The 18,069-nt window shown below is 54.0% G+C and overlaps 2 protein-coding genes across 2 annotated transcripts in view; one reads left to right on the forward strand and one right to left on the reverse strand.

The window, feature by feature from the left end:
• Positions 1–18,069, reverse strand: part of RNF126 (ring finger protein 126) — a 395,779-nt gene that overhangs the window by 364,029 nt on the left and 13,681 nt on the right. The gene's annotated exons all lie outside the window — the stretch shown is intronic.
• FGF22 (fibroblast growth factor 22) lies at positions 865–17,227 on the forward strand. Its single transcript, XM_032804023.1, has 3 exons — positions 865–1,123; positions 16,511–16,614; positions 17,033–17,227. Exons 1-3 carry the CDS (start codon positions 865–867, stop codon positions 17,225–17,227), a joined length of 558 nt encoding a protein of 185 aa, XP_032659914.1.

Consider the following 18,069-nt stretch of genomic DNA (forward strand, 5'->3'; position numbering starts at 1 on the left):
CACATGCATGCACAGACACACACACACACATGTGCACACATACACACACATATGCAGACACACAGAGATATGCACACCCCCACACAAACACGCACACACACGTCTGTACACATGTACGCACACACAAACACAGACATGCACCCATGCATGCAGACATACATACACCCGCATGCACACCCCCACACAAACACGCACACACACGTCTGTACACATGTATGCACACACAAACACAGACATGCACCCATGCATGCAGACATACATACACCCGCATGCACACCCCCACACAAACACACTCACGCGCGCGCTCCCAGAGATTTAAAGATCTCGCAGCCGCTCAGATTTATGAATGAGGAGCCGCCCCGCCCTCTGCCCGCTGCCATTGGCTGGGACCTCGCCGGGCAGGGCCCCCCCCCGGGAGAAGCGGAGGCTTTGCCTGTCAATGGCCGGAGTCCCCGGGTCCAGCCGGCCCCGCGTGGCGTCTGCGCCCCCCACTTCCTCCTCCAGCCCCTGAGCTCGAGCCGCAGCCGGCGCTGGGGCTCCCCGCTGCAACCTGCTCTGACCCTGAGTCCAGCAGCGGCCGGGCAGGGGGCACCCGCCGGCTGCTGCCTGCTCTGGCTGGGATCCCCAGGGGCTGCTGCCCGCTGACCTCTGCCTGGGGCGGGTTGGCCCTCACTGCCCTAGGAGCCCTGTGGGGAAGCTGGCACCAGGGATGCCCCCAGGGAGCTCTCGCCCGGGCTGGTGCTGCGCTCTGGAGAGCACCCCGCGCCTCCTGCCAGCCTGAGCCCGGGCATATGCTGGAACCAGTCATAGCACATGGTCACACCCGTCCACCTGCCGCCTGGACCTCCTGCCCCCAGGACTGCCATGGGGCAGCAGGTGGCAGCCGGCCCCTTCTCTCTGTGGCTCTGCCTGGCCCTCTCGCTGCTCGCCGGATCGGCCCACAGGGACTCAGCCGGGGGGCCGGGGAGCAACCACTCGGGGGCCCCCAGCAGGCATCCCCGGAGCTATAACCATCTGGAGGGTGACGTGCGCTGGAGGAGGCTGTACGGCTCCACTCACTTCTTCCTGTGTATCGACAGCAGTGGCAAGGTGCGAGGCACACGGTGGAAGGAAAGTCCTAACAGTAAGTATGGACGGGACCGGGGTGGGAGGGTCCCCAGGGGACATTAGAGGCCTATGCACCAGGTAGCAGGGGCTAGTGGTTTGAGCACTGGGCTGGGAGACAGGAACAGCTCCTTTCTAACCCCTGCTCTGCCTCTGGCTTCAACCCTGGGTGCATTACTTTGCCTCTTTGTGCCTCAGTTTCCCTGTCTGTGACATGAGAGACAAGACTTGGGGGAGGCTTGGTTAATGTGTGTAAAGGGCTTCGAAAGTGGAAAGCTCTGTTATTAATGGTCCTATCCCCATCCCCTGGGTCCTGATCCTTCCTGCCCTGCTGGTGGACCCGGTCTTATTGCCTGGCTGTTGGGAGCCTGGGTTCCCCCAGGTTCCCACTCCCATCACAAAGGAAAATAACAGTAAGAGAGTCACCCAGCTGGGTCATTACAAGCATGTTAACTCTCAGAGATGTACATAGGCCTGGGGAGCATCTGTGTATAGGGGTGCCAGAGTGGAAAGGAGGTGTGCTGGATACACTGTGGCAGGTGTTTTTTCAGAGGAAATTTTCTGGGATGACTTAGTCTGGCACGGACGTAACCATAGTGCACTGAGCACTTTCCCATCTCAAAGTGCTCCGCAAAGGTGGGGAGGTGTTGCTAGCCCCATTTTGCAGATGGAGAAACTGAGGCCCAGAGCGGGGAAGCGACATACCCAAGGACAGGAAGGACAGACCCTGCGTCTTGGTGAGCGCAGGGGTTTTCAAAGACGGGAAGCTCCATCTAAAGCAGAGCTGAGGAGGTTTGGCTCTAGATGCAGCCCTGAAATGTGGGGCCGGATCTAGGTTTGGATTCCAGTTCAGATTCAGGCCCATCTCTAGGGGAAACTCAAGTAAGGCCCGGACTTTCAAAAGTGATTAGCAGCAGCTTGAGCTGCTTCAAAGAAGCCTGATTTTCAGAAGGGACTTGGGCACCTGCTCTCTAAAAATCAGGGTTTTAAAGTAGCTTCAAGTTGAGCTCCCAGATGCACTGAGTCACTTTTGAAAATCTTGCCTTAAGTATGCATGAGAAGACCTCCTGCAAGGCCACCGGAAATCTCTAATTCTCCCTGCATCCCAGCCCTGACGCCCAGCCCCCGCAGTCGACACCGGGCCTCACCAGGCCGTTGGGACATCAGCTTCTTGTCTGATCGCCAAAAATTCTCTTTTTAGTTGCACCTGCGGCAATTCTTTGCCCTTTGATGGAGTCGCCTGTCCAGCTCCGTGCAGCGATGAGCGAGTGTTTCATTAGATCACAGGGTCACTTGCCTGCTGCTAATGAGGGTCAGGATGGGCTTGTGACCTGCGGCTCAGAGGACCTGGGGCCACTTGCCAGCTCTGACATTGACGCCTTGTGTGGTCTTGGGTGAGGCACTTTAAAGCCCAGATCCTCATTGAGAGTTGGGTGCCTAAATCTCATTGGTTTGAATGGGACCCGAGCTATATACGTTTGAGGACCTGGGCTTTAATCTGTCTGGTCCTCAGTTCCCCGTCTTCTACTCCCTGTATGTTATCACTGGGGGCTGATCTTGGCCTTAGAGATGCTCTTGTAGTGTTAATAGTTAGGCAAATTGCTCTTAAAATGAGTTGGGCTTGAACCAAATTTCTGTTGGAGGAGGAGGCTCAGAATCCAGGTCTGACTCTTTGCAGACTGAGGCATCCTCTAGTCCTAACACCCCTCCGCTACGTTAATCCTGGCCCAGTCCAAGCTTGCTTCCCGGACGGCTGGAATTCTGCCCAGCTCTCTCTGTGCAACAGACCAGCCCTGAAATGCAGCAAGGTACTTTGCGCATCTGCCTTTGTGTCAGTGCCCAGAACTGCATCCTAGTTAACACCAGGAGGTCTGGGCAGATGCATGGAGGCCTGTGTTCGTTACAGGAGGCCAGATAGTGGTGTTATGATACCTTTGCACAGGGCCCGAGGTACTGAAGAGTCAAATACAAGGTGAGGCCACGGCCCCGCATAGCGTGCAGCCTGACCCTGTCAGACAGCATTATGATAGGACATCTCGAGTGCATTAAGGAAGGGACAGGGAAAATCACAGCAAGGAGATCAGGAGCATAACATCGACTGACTGCTTCGCTACAGCAAAGTCACCTGCATCCCACAGAGAGGCGGTATGGTAAGGCACACCCCAGATTTGCCATGATGCTAGGGTACAGTAACAACAACACAGGATTAGGCCTTTCCCTGGGGCATGAAGCTTCCGCTTTGCCTCCTCCACCGGCCTCTAATCAGGAGTTCCCCAGGCCGCCAGCAGGAGGCGGGAAGAGGCGGCCAGTGACCCCTGTAGCTTGTAGAGTTTCAGTTCATCAGGGTTGGACCGTAAATATTTTCACTGTAGAAGCAAAGTCCTGATTCAGTTCTACTCTCTACCTGCTCTGCCAGTCCCCACCCCTCTCCCATCTCCTTGATAACAGCGCTGCAGCTCCTGGCAGGACTTGGCACCCAAGTGCAGCCGCAGAGACAGGGATGGGAGGCTGACGGCATCTCGAAGAGAAAAGCCTGGAGTCAGGAAAGCCCCTGAGATCTGGACGCAATCTGAGGGGTTGGCTCCTGCAGGTTGCACCCAGGCAGTTCTACTGACCCTAACGAGAGTGGAGTCTAGCCCAGCATGGCTATGTGATGATTAACATGACCCAGATCAGCCAGGGTTACCCTTCCCTGTGAGTTTGGTCGAGTTTATTATTGGTGTGACAGTAGCACCTACAGGCTCCGGCTGAAATCTGGATCCCATTGTGCTGGGAACTGAAAAGACAGAGAGACCCTGCCCCCAAAGAGTTTACAATCATAATAAACAAGACTGACAAAGGATGATCTCCATCGTACAGATGGGGAAACAAAGGCACAGAGCGACGGGACTGACTCCATGCAGGGGCACAGTTGCAGAGCCATGTCCTTCCTCTGAAGCTGATGGTTGCAAACACCGAGGGCCCAATTGGGAGGATTGCATCACCTTTCACTCCTGCCAAGATCCCCTAGCAGGAGTCGAAAGCTTGGAAAGGAGCAATGAGAGCAGAGCAGTGACTCCATATCAGTCCTGGCTAGCAGCATGGCCTGGGGTGGTGTGTGTTGGGGGGGCACTTTATGCAGATACTGCAGCAGCATATGCTGTCCCGGAGCCTCCCGAAGGGAACTTGGCCAGATCAGTTCCTCCTGTGCAGCCCCCTCTGCTAAGCCTGAGGCTGGCCAAGGTGGGATCTAGCCTTTACTGGGGTGGTGATTTTATTGGGCTAGGGAACAGAGCCACTGGTGGGCTTGAACTCCCAGGACAGAGCCAGCCGGGGCTGAGAGCAGAGCAGCTTGTGTTATTTTTAGAGAAGCAAATGTCCTTTGTTATTAATAGCAACAACCGCAGAGGATCGTTAAACCTGACTGGGGTTGCAGCCACCTAATTAGCTTCTCACCACCCAGGCTGTTTGCTGGCGGCTTCGCTCCGACAATGCAAAAGACGACCGGGTGGTTTCACTGGTTTCCAGCCAGCGCTAGGTCCCAGCTCCTGAGCACTTGTGCAACGCTGTGACAAGTGGGTGGCAAATGCCACAGTGGAGGGGGTAAATTTCCCTCCCCCCGGGGAAAAGATCTGACCCTTCCCATTTTAGGCAGAAGCCAACCACTAATCAAGGGGCTGAAGAAAAATTTTCCTGTAAGTGCCTGTTGCAGGGTTTCATGCACCTTCCTCTGAAGCAGGCGGTGCTGGGGCCTATGGGAGACGGGGTGATGGGCTGTTAGTCTGATCTGGTCTGGCAGTTTCTGTGCTTCCATTGATTAGAGGGTTTGCAAACTCTGGTTTTCGTAAAACGCCATTTTCATCCTGACCGTGTTCCTTTAACAACCTTGATGAGCCAAAATTATATGCAAAACAGGGACAGAAAAGGTTGCTTAATGGAGACAAGTTTTGCTCATGCTAAGAGATGAAGTGGTGTCCAGCTGAGTGTGAAAATCTAAGGGGGACGTTTTCATGAAAGAGAGAGTCCAGGGTCTTCCTCGGGTGATGCCCCATCCTGGCTCCACCTCCGCACACAAAACTCTAGGGCTGTGGTGCTTTAAACATGGACTCCCTGGCCCATCCTGTCCTGAGTGCTGGGTTCACTCCCGCTGGTAACCTGCCCTCTTGGTGGGGAGGACGTGGGCTAGCACCACTTGAATGCTGCCTGCCCTCCAGTGCCTTCCCGCAATTCCCCCCTGGTGCCTGGAAAGACAGACAAATCCTCCCACAAGTCATTGGCGGGGGGGGAATGAGAGAGTAGCTGGGCTGCCTGCAGCACAAAGCGGCCTGGGATATGTCCCAGGAGCACCTCAGCTTTGCAGCAGTGTCACCGCTCACCCCTGGGCTGAGTTAACCCAGACTCAGCTGCTGATCCCCCTGCGGTGCTCCCACTGCCCCGGGGGCTGCCCACCACAGCAAATCCCGCCTCGGCTGTGAACGAGGCTGCTAGTTTGTGGTGACAGGTCCGTTCGCCTGCGGCTATGGCAGGCCGTTGTGGCACAGAGCAAAGTAAGGAGCCTGCTGGCTGCTTCCAGAGAGAGAAACTAATCTCTGTCCTAGCCAGCAGGGGGTGCTGTGGGAAACGTTCTGCCCTGATGGCCAGGGCCAGAGGATGTGGCCAGAACCACTTTGCCATGTAGCTTATCTCCGGTTCTAGAAATGAGCCTACCTGTCACTCCAACTCATTGTAACAGCTGCTGCAGCCGCCCCACCTGGGACCATGTTGAGCGATCCGTTCATGTGAAATAATTTGGCCTAAATTCTTATCTGTCCGTCCATCCATCTGTCTGTCTGTCTGTCTCCTATGGCGTCTGGAGCCTCCTCCCTTGCTCAAAGTTCCTGCCAGTTTCCCACCCACCTCCTTTACCCTGACTGAGGGCAGCTCCTGACGCTTCTCCCGTCCTCATCTGGGCTACATCTGCTCGGTCGCCCCTGAGAGCTTTTCCCCTCTCTCTGGAGAGTAAGAGCACGTCCTCCGCCTTCCCCCCAATGCGGGACCTGGGGCGTTGGGGGAAGAATTCTGGCTTGCCGGTGCCAGCCCATCAGAGCAAGGGGAGGTTGATTGCAAACACACCAGCTGGGGGAGCACTGAGTGGGTATCTAGACTCCCTCCCCCCTCCCAGCCTCTGCAAGGGGTGCAGGATGCCGGGTGCCTTCCAGTTCTCAGCCAGCTTCCCCAGCCGTGAAGTGCAATCGGAAACAATAAAGAGCCAGGTGACCTTTGATCCTCACAGGCTGCCAGGCTTCCTCGGAGCTAGCCTCATTAATGAAAGACTTCCTGCCCTGTGATCACGCACAGGCGCCAGCCTGCCCTGGCCATAGTTGCGAGGGATGTTCGGGGAGAGCTGGCTAGGAACTCCGGCTGTATGACAGCAGGTCAGGCGGCAGCTGGGAAAACGCACCTGGGTTCTCTCTCTTAATGTCTTTTAAGCCGCCACATGCGTGGCTCCATCCGTGCATCGTGCGGCACCTCCCGCAGGGTCACTGCAGCCTGCACCCGCCCCTTGCACCTCCCCTGCGTTTAGACTGCAAATCTTGAGGGCAGGACCAGTTGCCCAGCGCCTGAGTAGAAGGGTGGATGTGCTGCTGGTGCACCTCCTCATGGCTTTGTTCCAGTGCTCCTGGTGCAGGGGGCTGCTCTTAGGCCAGGGCCCTATTTTGTTTCCACCTCTTCTGGGGTAAGAGAAAGTCCAACACAGCAACTGTCTAATGTTGTTCTGACAGGTTTGCAACCCACGACTCTGGGTCCCGTGGTCCAGACACACCCTTGTCCCAGGGTAGCCAGAAGTCCTGATCCCCTTGTCTCTGCAGGTTTTTCCCCCCTCACCTTCCCTGGCTCAGGCGCTCCAAGGTTTCAGCCCTCACCCTTCCTTCAGGGCCGTACGCCCCATCATCCTTCCCTAGCGCTCACCAACAAATCCCCAAACCACAGCTACCATCCCTTCCCACTCTCCTCCACTGCTCCGCGCCCTCTCCTTCCTCTCTTGTGGGTCTCCCCCAAACTGAGGTTCACCTGATTCCTTTCCAGGTGGCCTTGCTTAATTGACCCCCTCCAGGTGCCAACAGGTAGCTGATTGAGTGCCGAAGCTCCCAATAACCCTCTCAGTGCAAGTGTGCGGTGTATACCACTGTGACGAACTGGGACTGTTCCTAATGTTTGCTCTGAATACTGTGTTGGTGCCTCAGTGTCCCCTAGGCAGTTCTTAAGTATCTTGGTGGTGGGATAAGGGTGTGTGATTGCTACAGAGGAAGGGGCCAGTGCCCCTAACTGCCGGGCACTCTGCCTCCTAGCAACTGATGGCCTGGGCCCCTCCTCTGCAAAGGTGCCAGCTGAAAGTGTTGGAGACAAAGGGATCAGGTGACCTCCTGGCCCGGGAAAGGAGCTGAGCAGAGAGGAGGGGCTGGAGGGAGGTTAGTCTGGAGCTACCTGGGGATAAGGAGTGAAGTGCAGACCTAGGGGTCTGGCTCACTGCCCCCCAGAATGGACCCGGCCGAGGGGTCTGGTTCGCTGTATCTACAAGCTCTGTTTTAGACCCTGTTCCTGTCATCGAATAAACCTCTGTTTTGCTGGCTGAGAGTCACGTCTGACTGCAAAGTGGGGGTGCAGAACCCTGTGGCTTCCCCAGGACCCCGCCTGGGTGGGCTCGCTGTGGGAAGCCCACGGAGGGGCAGAGGATGCTGAATGCTCCAAGGAGAGACCCAGGAGGTGAAGACGTGTGAGCTTCTTGCCCTGAACAAGTCTGCTCCAAGGGAGAGGAGGCTCCCCAAAGTCCTGACTGGCTTAGTGGGGAGCAGTTCCAGAGCATCGCCTGGTGACTCCGTGACAACCACCACCCAGCCTAGCTGCTCCCGTGATACAAAGAACAAGTTGGATGCTATGCTGAAAACCCTACCTGCCCCGATGAAAAGAGATTTGTCGGTGTCACGGAGTGGATTTCACGCTCTCTCCTCTCAGGGCTGCCGCCAGGAAGGGGGATGCTTCTGTAGTTCATGGTAGAAGTGAGTGTGTGTGTGTGTGGGGGTGGTCTTTGTCCTCCTGAAGCAGCAAATCCACAGAAGAGGATAAGAGCCTGTAGGAGCTGCCAGTTAATGGAATTACTCCTTTCGCTCAAGCATTAGAGGTGATGCTGCTAAGGAGGCAGGTGGGGAAGGAGACACCCCCGCAGGGAACTGCTGCTCTGGAGAAAGGACATAGAAAATGGAGATTCTCCCCCAGAACTGAGCAGTCCCTCCCTGGCCTCCCATGCTGTGCAGCAGAGAACCTGGTCGTGTCCTGAGCGAGGAGACATTTGCTTCCAGACCTGCTCTGCTTAGACCTGTTACCCAGATCAGAGCCAAGATGGAGGAAGCATGAGGCCCCGGGGGACAGATTCTTGTATATTCATAGTGGCTGTGAGTGGGGAGGAGTGGCACGGAGAAGGGATTGGACGGGGATCCTGGAAAGGGCCCCCATTGTTTTTTCTCAGTGGGGTTTGAGCCCTGGCCTGCTAAACCCAGGGGTGTGAGTTCAATCCTTGAGGGGACCATTTAGGGAACTGGGGTAAAAACCTGTCTGGGGATTGGTCCTGCTTTGAGCAGGGGGTTGGACTAGATACCTCCTGAGGTCCCTTCCAACCTTGAGATTCTATGCTTCTATGATTCCTCTGGGTTTAATAAGAGAGAGTTGAGATTTCCCAAGAGCATAGCATGGTCTAGAAGTCTGAGCAAGCACCTGCGAGCGAGGAGCTCCTAAACCTGAGTGCCTGGCTCTGATGCTGACCTGCTGTGTTGGCTTGAGCGACTCATGGCCCCATTTGTGCCTCAGTTTCCCCAGTTGCAAAATGAGACTGAAAATACTTACCTCACTCCCCAGGGTGTTGTGAGAACTAGCCTTTTGCAAAATGCTTCGAGATCCTTGGGCCCCAGTCAAAGGCAACGTGAACTCTAATCACATGCCTGGGTGAGCAGGTTGTGCTAAGGACACTGAGTAATGCTGGCTGAGTAGCACCACTGATGGCAGTGCAGCTTGCAAGTGCCAGCATGGGGGGCTGTGAAGGAGTCGGTGGTGCATGTGGGGAGCTGTGCATCTGCACAGAGGCTCGCTACGCCAGAGTGTTGGCCAAAGCAGGAACTCCAGTAATCTGGAGATAGAGTTTCCTGAAACAGCGCTGGATGTTTCCATTGTAAACCCTGCCTTGTCTGGCCACATGCCTTTCGCATTAGTGCCTTTGCTAGGCGATCTGCCAGATAGACAGACACTCACCTCTGGCCAAGCACAGAGCCAGCCCCCAGGCTAGGTCTCCCCTTCTCTCCCCCCCCACACCATCCACGGCCCCTCCCCCAGCCCTGTTCACACACGCACACCACTCCTCCAGCCGCATTCCCTCCACTTGCACTCACATCCACCCACATTCCCATGGGTGCACACCCTGTGCCGCTCACCTCCTCGTCCAAACACACACCCCGCCTTGCACTGAGCCAGCCGCACACCTCCACCCCCATTCTCCCACGTGCGCAAGCGTGCATGCCCCTCCATCCATTCACCTAGACACACTGCATCTTTGCAACCCTGTCTGTGCAATGCATGTCGTGTGTACATGTGCAAGTTATGTGCATGGCATGTACATCTCCACTGCATACATAGCTTAGTGTGTGTATAGGGGCAGGGTCCGTGTGTAATGCAGGCCACATGTTATTGTGTATATGGGGAGAACATCTGTATTTATGCATGTACTGTGTATATATGCATGCACGAGGCAGAGCACGTGCCCATGTATGCACCCCACCTTACATCCATGCACGTATACACACCACAGATCCACCCAAGGCTGAGTCCTTTCTCTCTCCTTGGAAGGTGAGTCAGTGGGTTGCAGGCTGACATGAGGAAGTCGTCCGGGACCGGCCTGGGGGGTCATGGGGGATGTGGCTCACACAGCTAGGACACGGCAGGTGTTTCTCAAGAGGAAGGGAAAAGAAGCAGTTCAGAAAAAAGCCAATGCAGCCCTGGAGGCACTGGGGAGTGGGGGAGAATTGCAGTTTTACCATTTTAATCCCTTTGGTTCCTCTTTCCTCTCATCTTTTTGTGCCTTTTTCCCCACCTCTGCCACTCTGCGAAAGCAGCCAGGAGCTAGTGTCAGGCTCTCTGCTCCCCATTTCCCCCGGCCCCCCTCAGGTGGGAGTGAATGTAACAATTAACCCTTAGTCCGTGGGGCCGGTTCTTCCCAGACCACACAGGCACTGGGAACTGAGGAAGGACCCGGGGAGAGTTCTGAGGTGAAAGAGCCTGGAATGATCTAACAGTGGGGGTTTGTGCCGCCCGAAGATCAGGAACCACATTTCGACTAAACACACAAGCCAGCTGCCAATTAGGGGAGAATAAATTAGGGGTCTGCGCAGATCAAAGACTGACAATTTGTTCCAGCCAAGTGGAGGTTTTGCTTAGATCCCGTCTGCCTGGCTCTCGGGAAGCAGCTGGTCCCAAGGGAGAAGGAGAAAAGAAATCACACAACAAAACTGGACTTTTCCCCGCAGGGAAATCAGTCCCCAACATTCATCTCCTTGCCAGCGTGAAAGGACAGCCATGGCTGTGGCTAATGCAACCAGGTACCAGCTGGTGTGGTTTTGTTCTTTGCTGTTCCATGGGAAGGACAGGCCTGATCTCGCTGCCCGTGCAGCTTGGGATCAAAGTGCTGGCCTGTTTCTCAAGCTGGGACAGAAATCCCAATTCCCCAGCCAGTGCCTGAGACGGTAACTGTGCTTTCCCTTTCATGCAGCACCTTCCATCCCAGGAGCTCCCAGCACAAGTTGCTGGACTGGTAAAGAAGGGGAGGGGAATTCCTTCCCCTCTAAGGACTATTGGGTGAAGTTCTCTGGCTTGCGGCAGGCGGGAGGTCAGACGATAGCCTGAAGGGCCTGTTAAATCTCATCCCAGAGATTTTATTTGCTGACCATGAGGCACCAAGACCACTATCCACCCTGGGTCACACAGTGTGGGAAGGGGGAAAAGAACCCAGGAGCCCCGACTCCTCCTCTGACTACCAGCCTGCAGACCTTCCTGTGCTCACAGCAGCTCTCGTGGCTCAGTTGTGCTAGGCCTTTGGGACAGGTCCACCTGAACCTCCGGCTTTCTTGATCCCTCCTTAGTTTTGCTCATGGTGGTGAGACGCTTCCCAGATCCCTATAAAAAATGGCAGTTGTGGGTCTCCTGGATATTGTCCAGGTGGTTCTTGTGCTGCAACGTGAGGCCTGATGTTAGCCGGCGGGATATTTGAAAGGACCAGTAGCAACTCTGGGTTGGTTTGGTCACGTAGTCCCTGTTATTTTCATTGTTTGATTCGACTGGACATCAACTAGCTTGGTGTGGGGAGAGCTTAACCGCACCAGAGCATGGCATTGTGCCGCTGTGTAGCGGAGAGCTAGTACTGAGCTGAGCAGCATTTGCCCCCCTCCCCCCCCCGCAAGTGGAGCTGGGAAGCATATTTAGGAGGTCAGTTTTGCTCTTAATCTTCTCAGCTATATGGGTGAGGGATTCTTTGTAGGTAAGTATACAAGCTAGGAGTTAGTCCTGGCTATTGGGCTGTGGGTCCCACGCCCATTGTTTTCCACTCAGGAAGACGTTGGGCTCTCGCGCAGCATTGGCACGACTGAGATGGAAGTATGACCACACGGCGAGATGGTTTGCCCAAGGAGGTCTGTAGCAGAGCTGGGAACTGAGCTCACGTCACCTATCCCATATCGCAGGGTCTAAACCCCCAAGGCCGTTGTGCCCGTTGTGCCCGTTGAGCTTGTGACTAACAGCGTGGGAAGTTTTCGAGTAACTGATCACATCACGACTATAAGTGGGTCTAAGGGAGTCTAGGTTAATTATTATTAAGCACCTTCTCTATCACATCTAACCTCAGCTGCTTGTTTTCACGGTCAAGGCCATTCATGGCCAATCCCCACCTGACCTCATGTCTCGTTCTCCGTCATCGACTCCCGCCTCTGACCAGCCCAAGAATCCAGCCTGTTGTTACATTCCCCAAACAAGCCCCGTTGTGCCTTCTCCCATGCTGCCCCTCTCTCCCTGGAAACATCCACAAAGCTCCCTCCTGATCCGCCTTCAGACCGCTCCTCTGCTGCGATTCCTACAACAAACCTGACAGCATTTAAGCTGCTGGCGTGCCTAGACCGCTGCTTTTCATGCCGACCAATATTGGTTCATTGTTTCCGTATATTCCCCCGTGTCTATATCCCTCTATTTTCTCTGGTCTTATACTCCAATTGCAAAGTCCCTGGGGCAGGGACTATCTCATTGTTCTGTTTGCACAGCCCCGAACACAATGGGTCCTGGCCTGTGACTGAGGCTCCTGGGTGCTACCTCGAGACATACAATAAGAACATTATGGCAGCAGCCAGGATCAAGCACCTGTAATGCTTGGCGCTGCACGGTCACAACCATAAGCTACATCCTCTGCCTCATTAGGGAGCATCACTGAAGTTCGGAACTCAAGGTTCAGCTCCAGAGCTTGGATTCAGCCCCATCAATACAGGATCCCAAGGCCCTGTCTGCCACTGAAATTCAGACCAGACCCTTTAAATTTCTGTTAATGAAGGGGGCAGGCAGGTGGGTGGTTCTTTTCCAGAGGTGGTGTATTTGCGTGCGTGATGTCTGTGCACCAGGGCGCCCCTTGAGCCTGGCTCAGCTTCAACAACCGAGCCTACTCTTGTGAAAGCCAGATCCCTAGAATGTTCCCTTCCAGTGGCTGTCTGTGAGGGCGGAACCATTGGGGTGAACGGGCGTCTCTGGGAAATCTTGCTGTCAGACAATTCCTCTGGAGCCTTCAACAGACCCAGGCCCTTCAGCCAGCTAAGACGACGGGAAAGATCAGTTACCGCGCAGCTGCCTCTGTTTTGGAGATAAACCTTGGCCTCTCGCACCTGCGTTGAAACCGATTTGGGTTGGAAATATCAAAGGCCGCCTGTCGGGATTAAGGGGCACCTCGGCCCAGCCCTGACTCTCGAGGGCAAGTGGAATTCAGCTCTTTGGCTGCGAGCATTTTAAAGAAAAAAACATTGATACAAACTGTGTCCTATTGAAGCAATAACATTCCCGTTGAGCTCTGTCAGCCTCAGCAGATAAAACCAGAAAAGAGTGGCAAGATTTGGAAAAGCTTTCATCTGACCAACCAACCCCTAACAGTTTGTGTTGAGGCCGGTCTGATCTCTTTTGAGCCTGATCTCACTTCTTTAGGAGTCAGACTGGACATACTGTAGAACGCAAAGAGAAGATCAGCTCCCGCACGGCCGGCCATTGATGCAGAAGCCAGCAGGAACCCTCTGCGGAGCAGTATGTGGTACAGACCTCAGTCCCGGCACTGATGTTCGCTCCAGCAGAATATGATGGAGCAGTTTAGGGCAGAAGGCAGCGTGCGCATCTGGTGGATGCAGAACTGAACGCGGTGACATGTACCATTAGCGGCTGCCTTCGCCACACGTCGATATCTAATTTGTATCTACTGGCACACAGAGCTCTCCCAAAACGTAGACAAGGCACCATCCTTTTGTAGTGGCCATTCACATTCATGCCCAGTGCCAATCCCAGATGAACCAGGGCATATCAGGGCTGACAGCTATGTCCTCGGAGAGTGGCAGCAACTCTGGGATTGGGAGATGAATTTCAGAAGCCCTCACTGACCTGCTTGCAACTTGGGATGCAGATCCTAGACTCGGCTACAGGCTGCTGACTGCATGGTCCAGAGCGGCTACCACAATGCAGAAAGATGGCTTAGTCCAATCTTCACAGATTGGGAGGGCGGGACAGTGAGGCAGGGGGTCCCACATGTGGGGCAGGAGTGCACGGTTAGAAGGTTGGAGGGTGAACTGCAACACCTTGGTGCCCTCGATGATGCAGCCGTTAGAGGGCTGAGCAGTCTAGATATCAACTTGTGGCACGTATAAAGGAAGACGTCATCGCTCCGTGCCTCAGTCTCTCCATTTGTACAAGGAGGATAATGATGCAGACCTCCTCTGTAAAGCACTTTGAGATCTACGGATGAAGACGCTCCATATAACCACTAGGTATTAGCATCATAAAATCATCATAAGGGCTTTGTCTGCATGTATAGCCCTGCTTCCAGCAGCAATTTGAGTAGCTGGCCCCTAAGCACAGACAAGGGCAGGAACTGTTTGCACTGATTAGCTCAATCAACATCAACACGTGCTTGTGATTGGGACAGTCTGGTATGCTACATTAGTTTTCTTCTTTGTGCATTCCAGGGCATTCTGTGTTGTCTGAGCTCCTAGGGATACAGGCTTTAGGGCAGATCCGCAGCTGGCATAAAGGTTTCAGAGGGGTAGCCATGTTAGTCTGTATCAGCAAAAACAACAAGGAGTATTTATGGCACCTTAGAGACTAACGAATTTATTTGGGCATAAGATTTCCTGGGCTAAAGCTTATGCCCAAATAAATTTGTTAATCTCTAAACTGGCATAAAGTCACTGTAGATCCATTGAGATCAGTGGAGTTCTGCAGCTTCACACCAGCTGAGGATCATCTCTTGAGCCAAAGTCAAGGGAAAAGTCAAAATTTCTAAATATCACACAATGAAAATTGCTACATTTCATTTCCAAAACATCGAAACCACCTGATACGGAGATATTTTGACTGTGGTTCATTTTGTGCTATATTAAACATCTAAATGTTTTGACTTTGGCCTGTATTCTAAATTATACTGTAAAAGTTGAAACAATGAAGTCAAAACAAATCGCTTCAATAATTTCCTGTTCAATGTCGACATCGCTACGTTTCCGCCAATTTCAGCGAATCCGCAGTTCCTGACAGAAAACTGGCAATGGAAAATTCGTAAGCAGTTCTACTGAACACGCTGTCAGCTCTCTACACGTAAGGCTGGGCAACCCACGGAAACTGGATTTCCCTCCCTTAGTGCATATGGATTGGCAGGATGAAGGCCCCAGAGCTCTGCAAACCCAGTCTCCGCTCCAGCTCAGTATCAAAGGGTCTTTTTGTTTTGTATTGGGACTGGAAGGAGAAACCTCTCCAGGCCCGGAGGAATTGAAAGGTGTCTCTGCTGTGGACAGGGACTTCCCCTTTTGCACCTAGTACAATGGGGCCCTGGACTATCACAAGACAAATAATGAATGATAATAAATAACAGCACCCAAGCATTGGTGTCAAGCTCTGAAGCAGTGTAGGGCTTACCTTGGCATTTCTCAGCTGACTCATTTGTGATCTTACACTGCTGAAAATCGGGCGTCACTCCACTGATCTCCAGGGAGTGACTCTAGATTTTCACTAGAAGAACCAAGATCAGAGTTTGGCCCAAGAGGTCCTCAGTGAAATTGCATCATCTGTCCCCACTGCACCCCATCTACGGCCCAAAAATCCCAACATGGCAAAGTCTTCGCTTAGATTGAAGTTTTTCGGAACACGGCCTTCTTCATTGTGTGTATGGCGGCCTAGCAGAGTGGGGCGCCGATCTCCTGCAGCACAACCGATAATTAGGAGGCCGTGTGGCCCAGTGTCTAGCGCACTGGACTGGGAGTCAGGAGACCTGGGTTCTAGTCTCATCTCTGCCCATGACCCTGCCAGTCGCTGCCTCTCTCTGTGCCTCAGTTTCACCTCCCACCCACTGTCTATTTAGATGGTAAGCTCTTTAGTCATGCACCTCTGGTTATTCTGCCATCCCTCCTTCAAGCTCTCCTGGGCCAGGGGGTTTCAATGGAGCAATCTGTAACTCAGTCACTTGTTGATTCACTTTCCAGCCTCAAGTCACTCCCCAGTCAAGTGCTCCGGGGCAAGGGAATAGCTTTTATTGGACCAGCTTCTGTTGGTGAGAAACACAAGCTTCTCTGCATAAAGCAATACCTTGTTAGTCACGTGACAGCAGCTGTCTGTCTCTCAGCATCCCCATCAGCCAGAAAGCTTTGTCTTTAACCATGGGAGGCATTCAATTAACTCAAGCATCCTGGGGACTGTTACTGGGAAATCAAAGGTCAGGCAAGGTGGGCTAACGCCTGCATTGTGCGTGTGGGGCAGCCTCACTGACAAGGGTCCAGCCAAAACCATCCACACATGGGTGCCCTTGACAGATTCCAACCTAACCCACTGCACTCTGCCTCCATTGAACAGTTCCAATTGGATGAAAGGCTTCTTAGGTATTCAGTAGTATTGCTGTAATAAGCTGCTAAAAGCTGCCATCTTCCACCCCAGAGGTGGCTGCATTTCAGTGCCGGGCAACGCGATATCTTCCGTTGGTGCTTGTACAAAACGTGTCTCCGCAGGGCTTTGCTAGCTAATGAAATGAAGTGCCTGGGCCCTGTGCCATGGCAGCCCAGCTGTTTTCCACACCCGCTTGCAGCACTGTTGCACTGTCCCGATTCAGTGCCCCAAATTCTCTGTCTCCCCACAGGCATCCTGGAGATCCGGTCAGTGCGAGTGGGCGTTGTAGCCATCAAATCCGTGCACACGGGTTTCTATCTAGCCATGAACAAGAAGGGGAAAGTATACGGGTCGGTAGGTAGCAAGCTGATTTTCCCTCCTTACAGGGTGCTCTGTAGGGAGCACGGCTTGTGGCTTCGTTCTGGACCACGGATCAGACTGGTTGGCTGGAGAATTTGGGATAGAAGCTAGGAGGACCCTGCTCGGACCAGCACGGCATTCAGGATATCATGCCTGATGCTGCTAAGTCAGGGGGTGGGTAGCTGCTTAGAGACAGGCAGCTTGCTGGAAGGAAGCCCTCACTGCTGGGGGCCGGCAGCACATTGCTGGAACGACCCAACTCCTAATCTCCCGGTGTAACCTCTGAACTTCATTCCCAGCCAGGAGCTGGGGACAGAACTCCCGAGGTTCCTTGCTCTAGTCCCCCCCCGCCCCCCGTCAGAGGACACCCCCCAGCCGCACCACACTCACGGCCTCGTTTCTGTCTCCCCAGAAGGAGTTTAACCCCAACTGCAAGTTCAAAGAGCGCATCGAGGAGAACAGCTACAACACCTACGCTTCGCTGCGCTGGCACCCCGGGAACCGCCCCATGTTCTTGGCCCTCAACAGCAAAGGCAGGCCCAGGCAGGGGGGCAAGACACGGCGCCAGCACCTCTCCACTCACTTCCTGCCCCTGCTCGTCTCCTGAGCCACACTGAGGCAGGGTGGGGGGTTGTTTTATTTAAAAGGACTTTTTTGGGTGCTATTTATTATTTTTTGTTAGGAAAAAGGAGATTGGCTCTCCCCCTGCCCCCCAGCCCAGGGAGCAATGCTCACCCAGAGTCGGGATGCTGGCTTCTACTTGGCTAGAACCGACTCCCTGTGGACCCAGGAAGCAGAATCATTCTGCGGGTGTCACCCTGAGCGCTGGCAGCTCCCCCCCAAGCAGGCCCCCAGGATCTATGGGCATAATGCACCAACCATTGTTCCCCCAAAAGCCAGACCACGGATGGAGCGAGGCTGAGCCACCCAAGTGGGAATGGCCAGACACTTTGGGGTTGTTTTTGATACACGACGTATCAATGCACATGTCTGTCTATAAGCAGCCCAGGCAAATTAGAGCCCTGTTCTGTACTTGTACAGTAGCCAGGGGGCTGTGCCATTGCTGGAGGGCGAGGGGTAAAACCTCTGCAGTTTTGCTCTTCTGGGTTCTTGGTGCTGCATCCGCTGGGCTTTGGCAAAGCTGAAAGCGCTTGTCTACAACTCCTGCCTTTCCCAGACAGCGTGGACGGCAGCCAGCTCTGGAACATGGCAGCTAGATGGGCACAGGCACTATTGCCTTCGATACCTTGGTCAAGTGCTTTGAGCTCCACAGGTGTCCAATGCTCTGTGTGCGAAGTGTTAGCTAGGTACAGCACCGAGACCTGTGATGGAATCTGTCCCAAAGAGCAAAGCTAAGCAGGAAGGAAACGGTGCGGATGGTTTGAAAAGAACCAGCTGCTCCTCCTTTTCTGAATCCTTGTCGTGTGTCCCCCTTTCCCCACCACCATA

Source organism: Chelonoidis abingdonii, chromosome 11, assembly GCF_003597395.2.
Source record: "Chelonoidis abingdonii isolate Lonesome George chromosome 11, CheloAbing_2.0, whole genome shotgun sequence".
Classification (NCBI taxonomy): domain Eukaryota; kingdom Metazoa; phylum Chordata; order Testudines; family Testudinidae; genus Chelonoidis; species Chelonoidis abingdonii.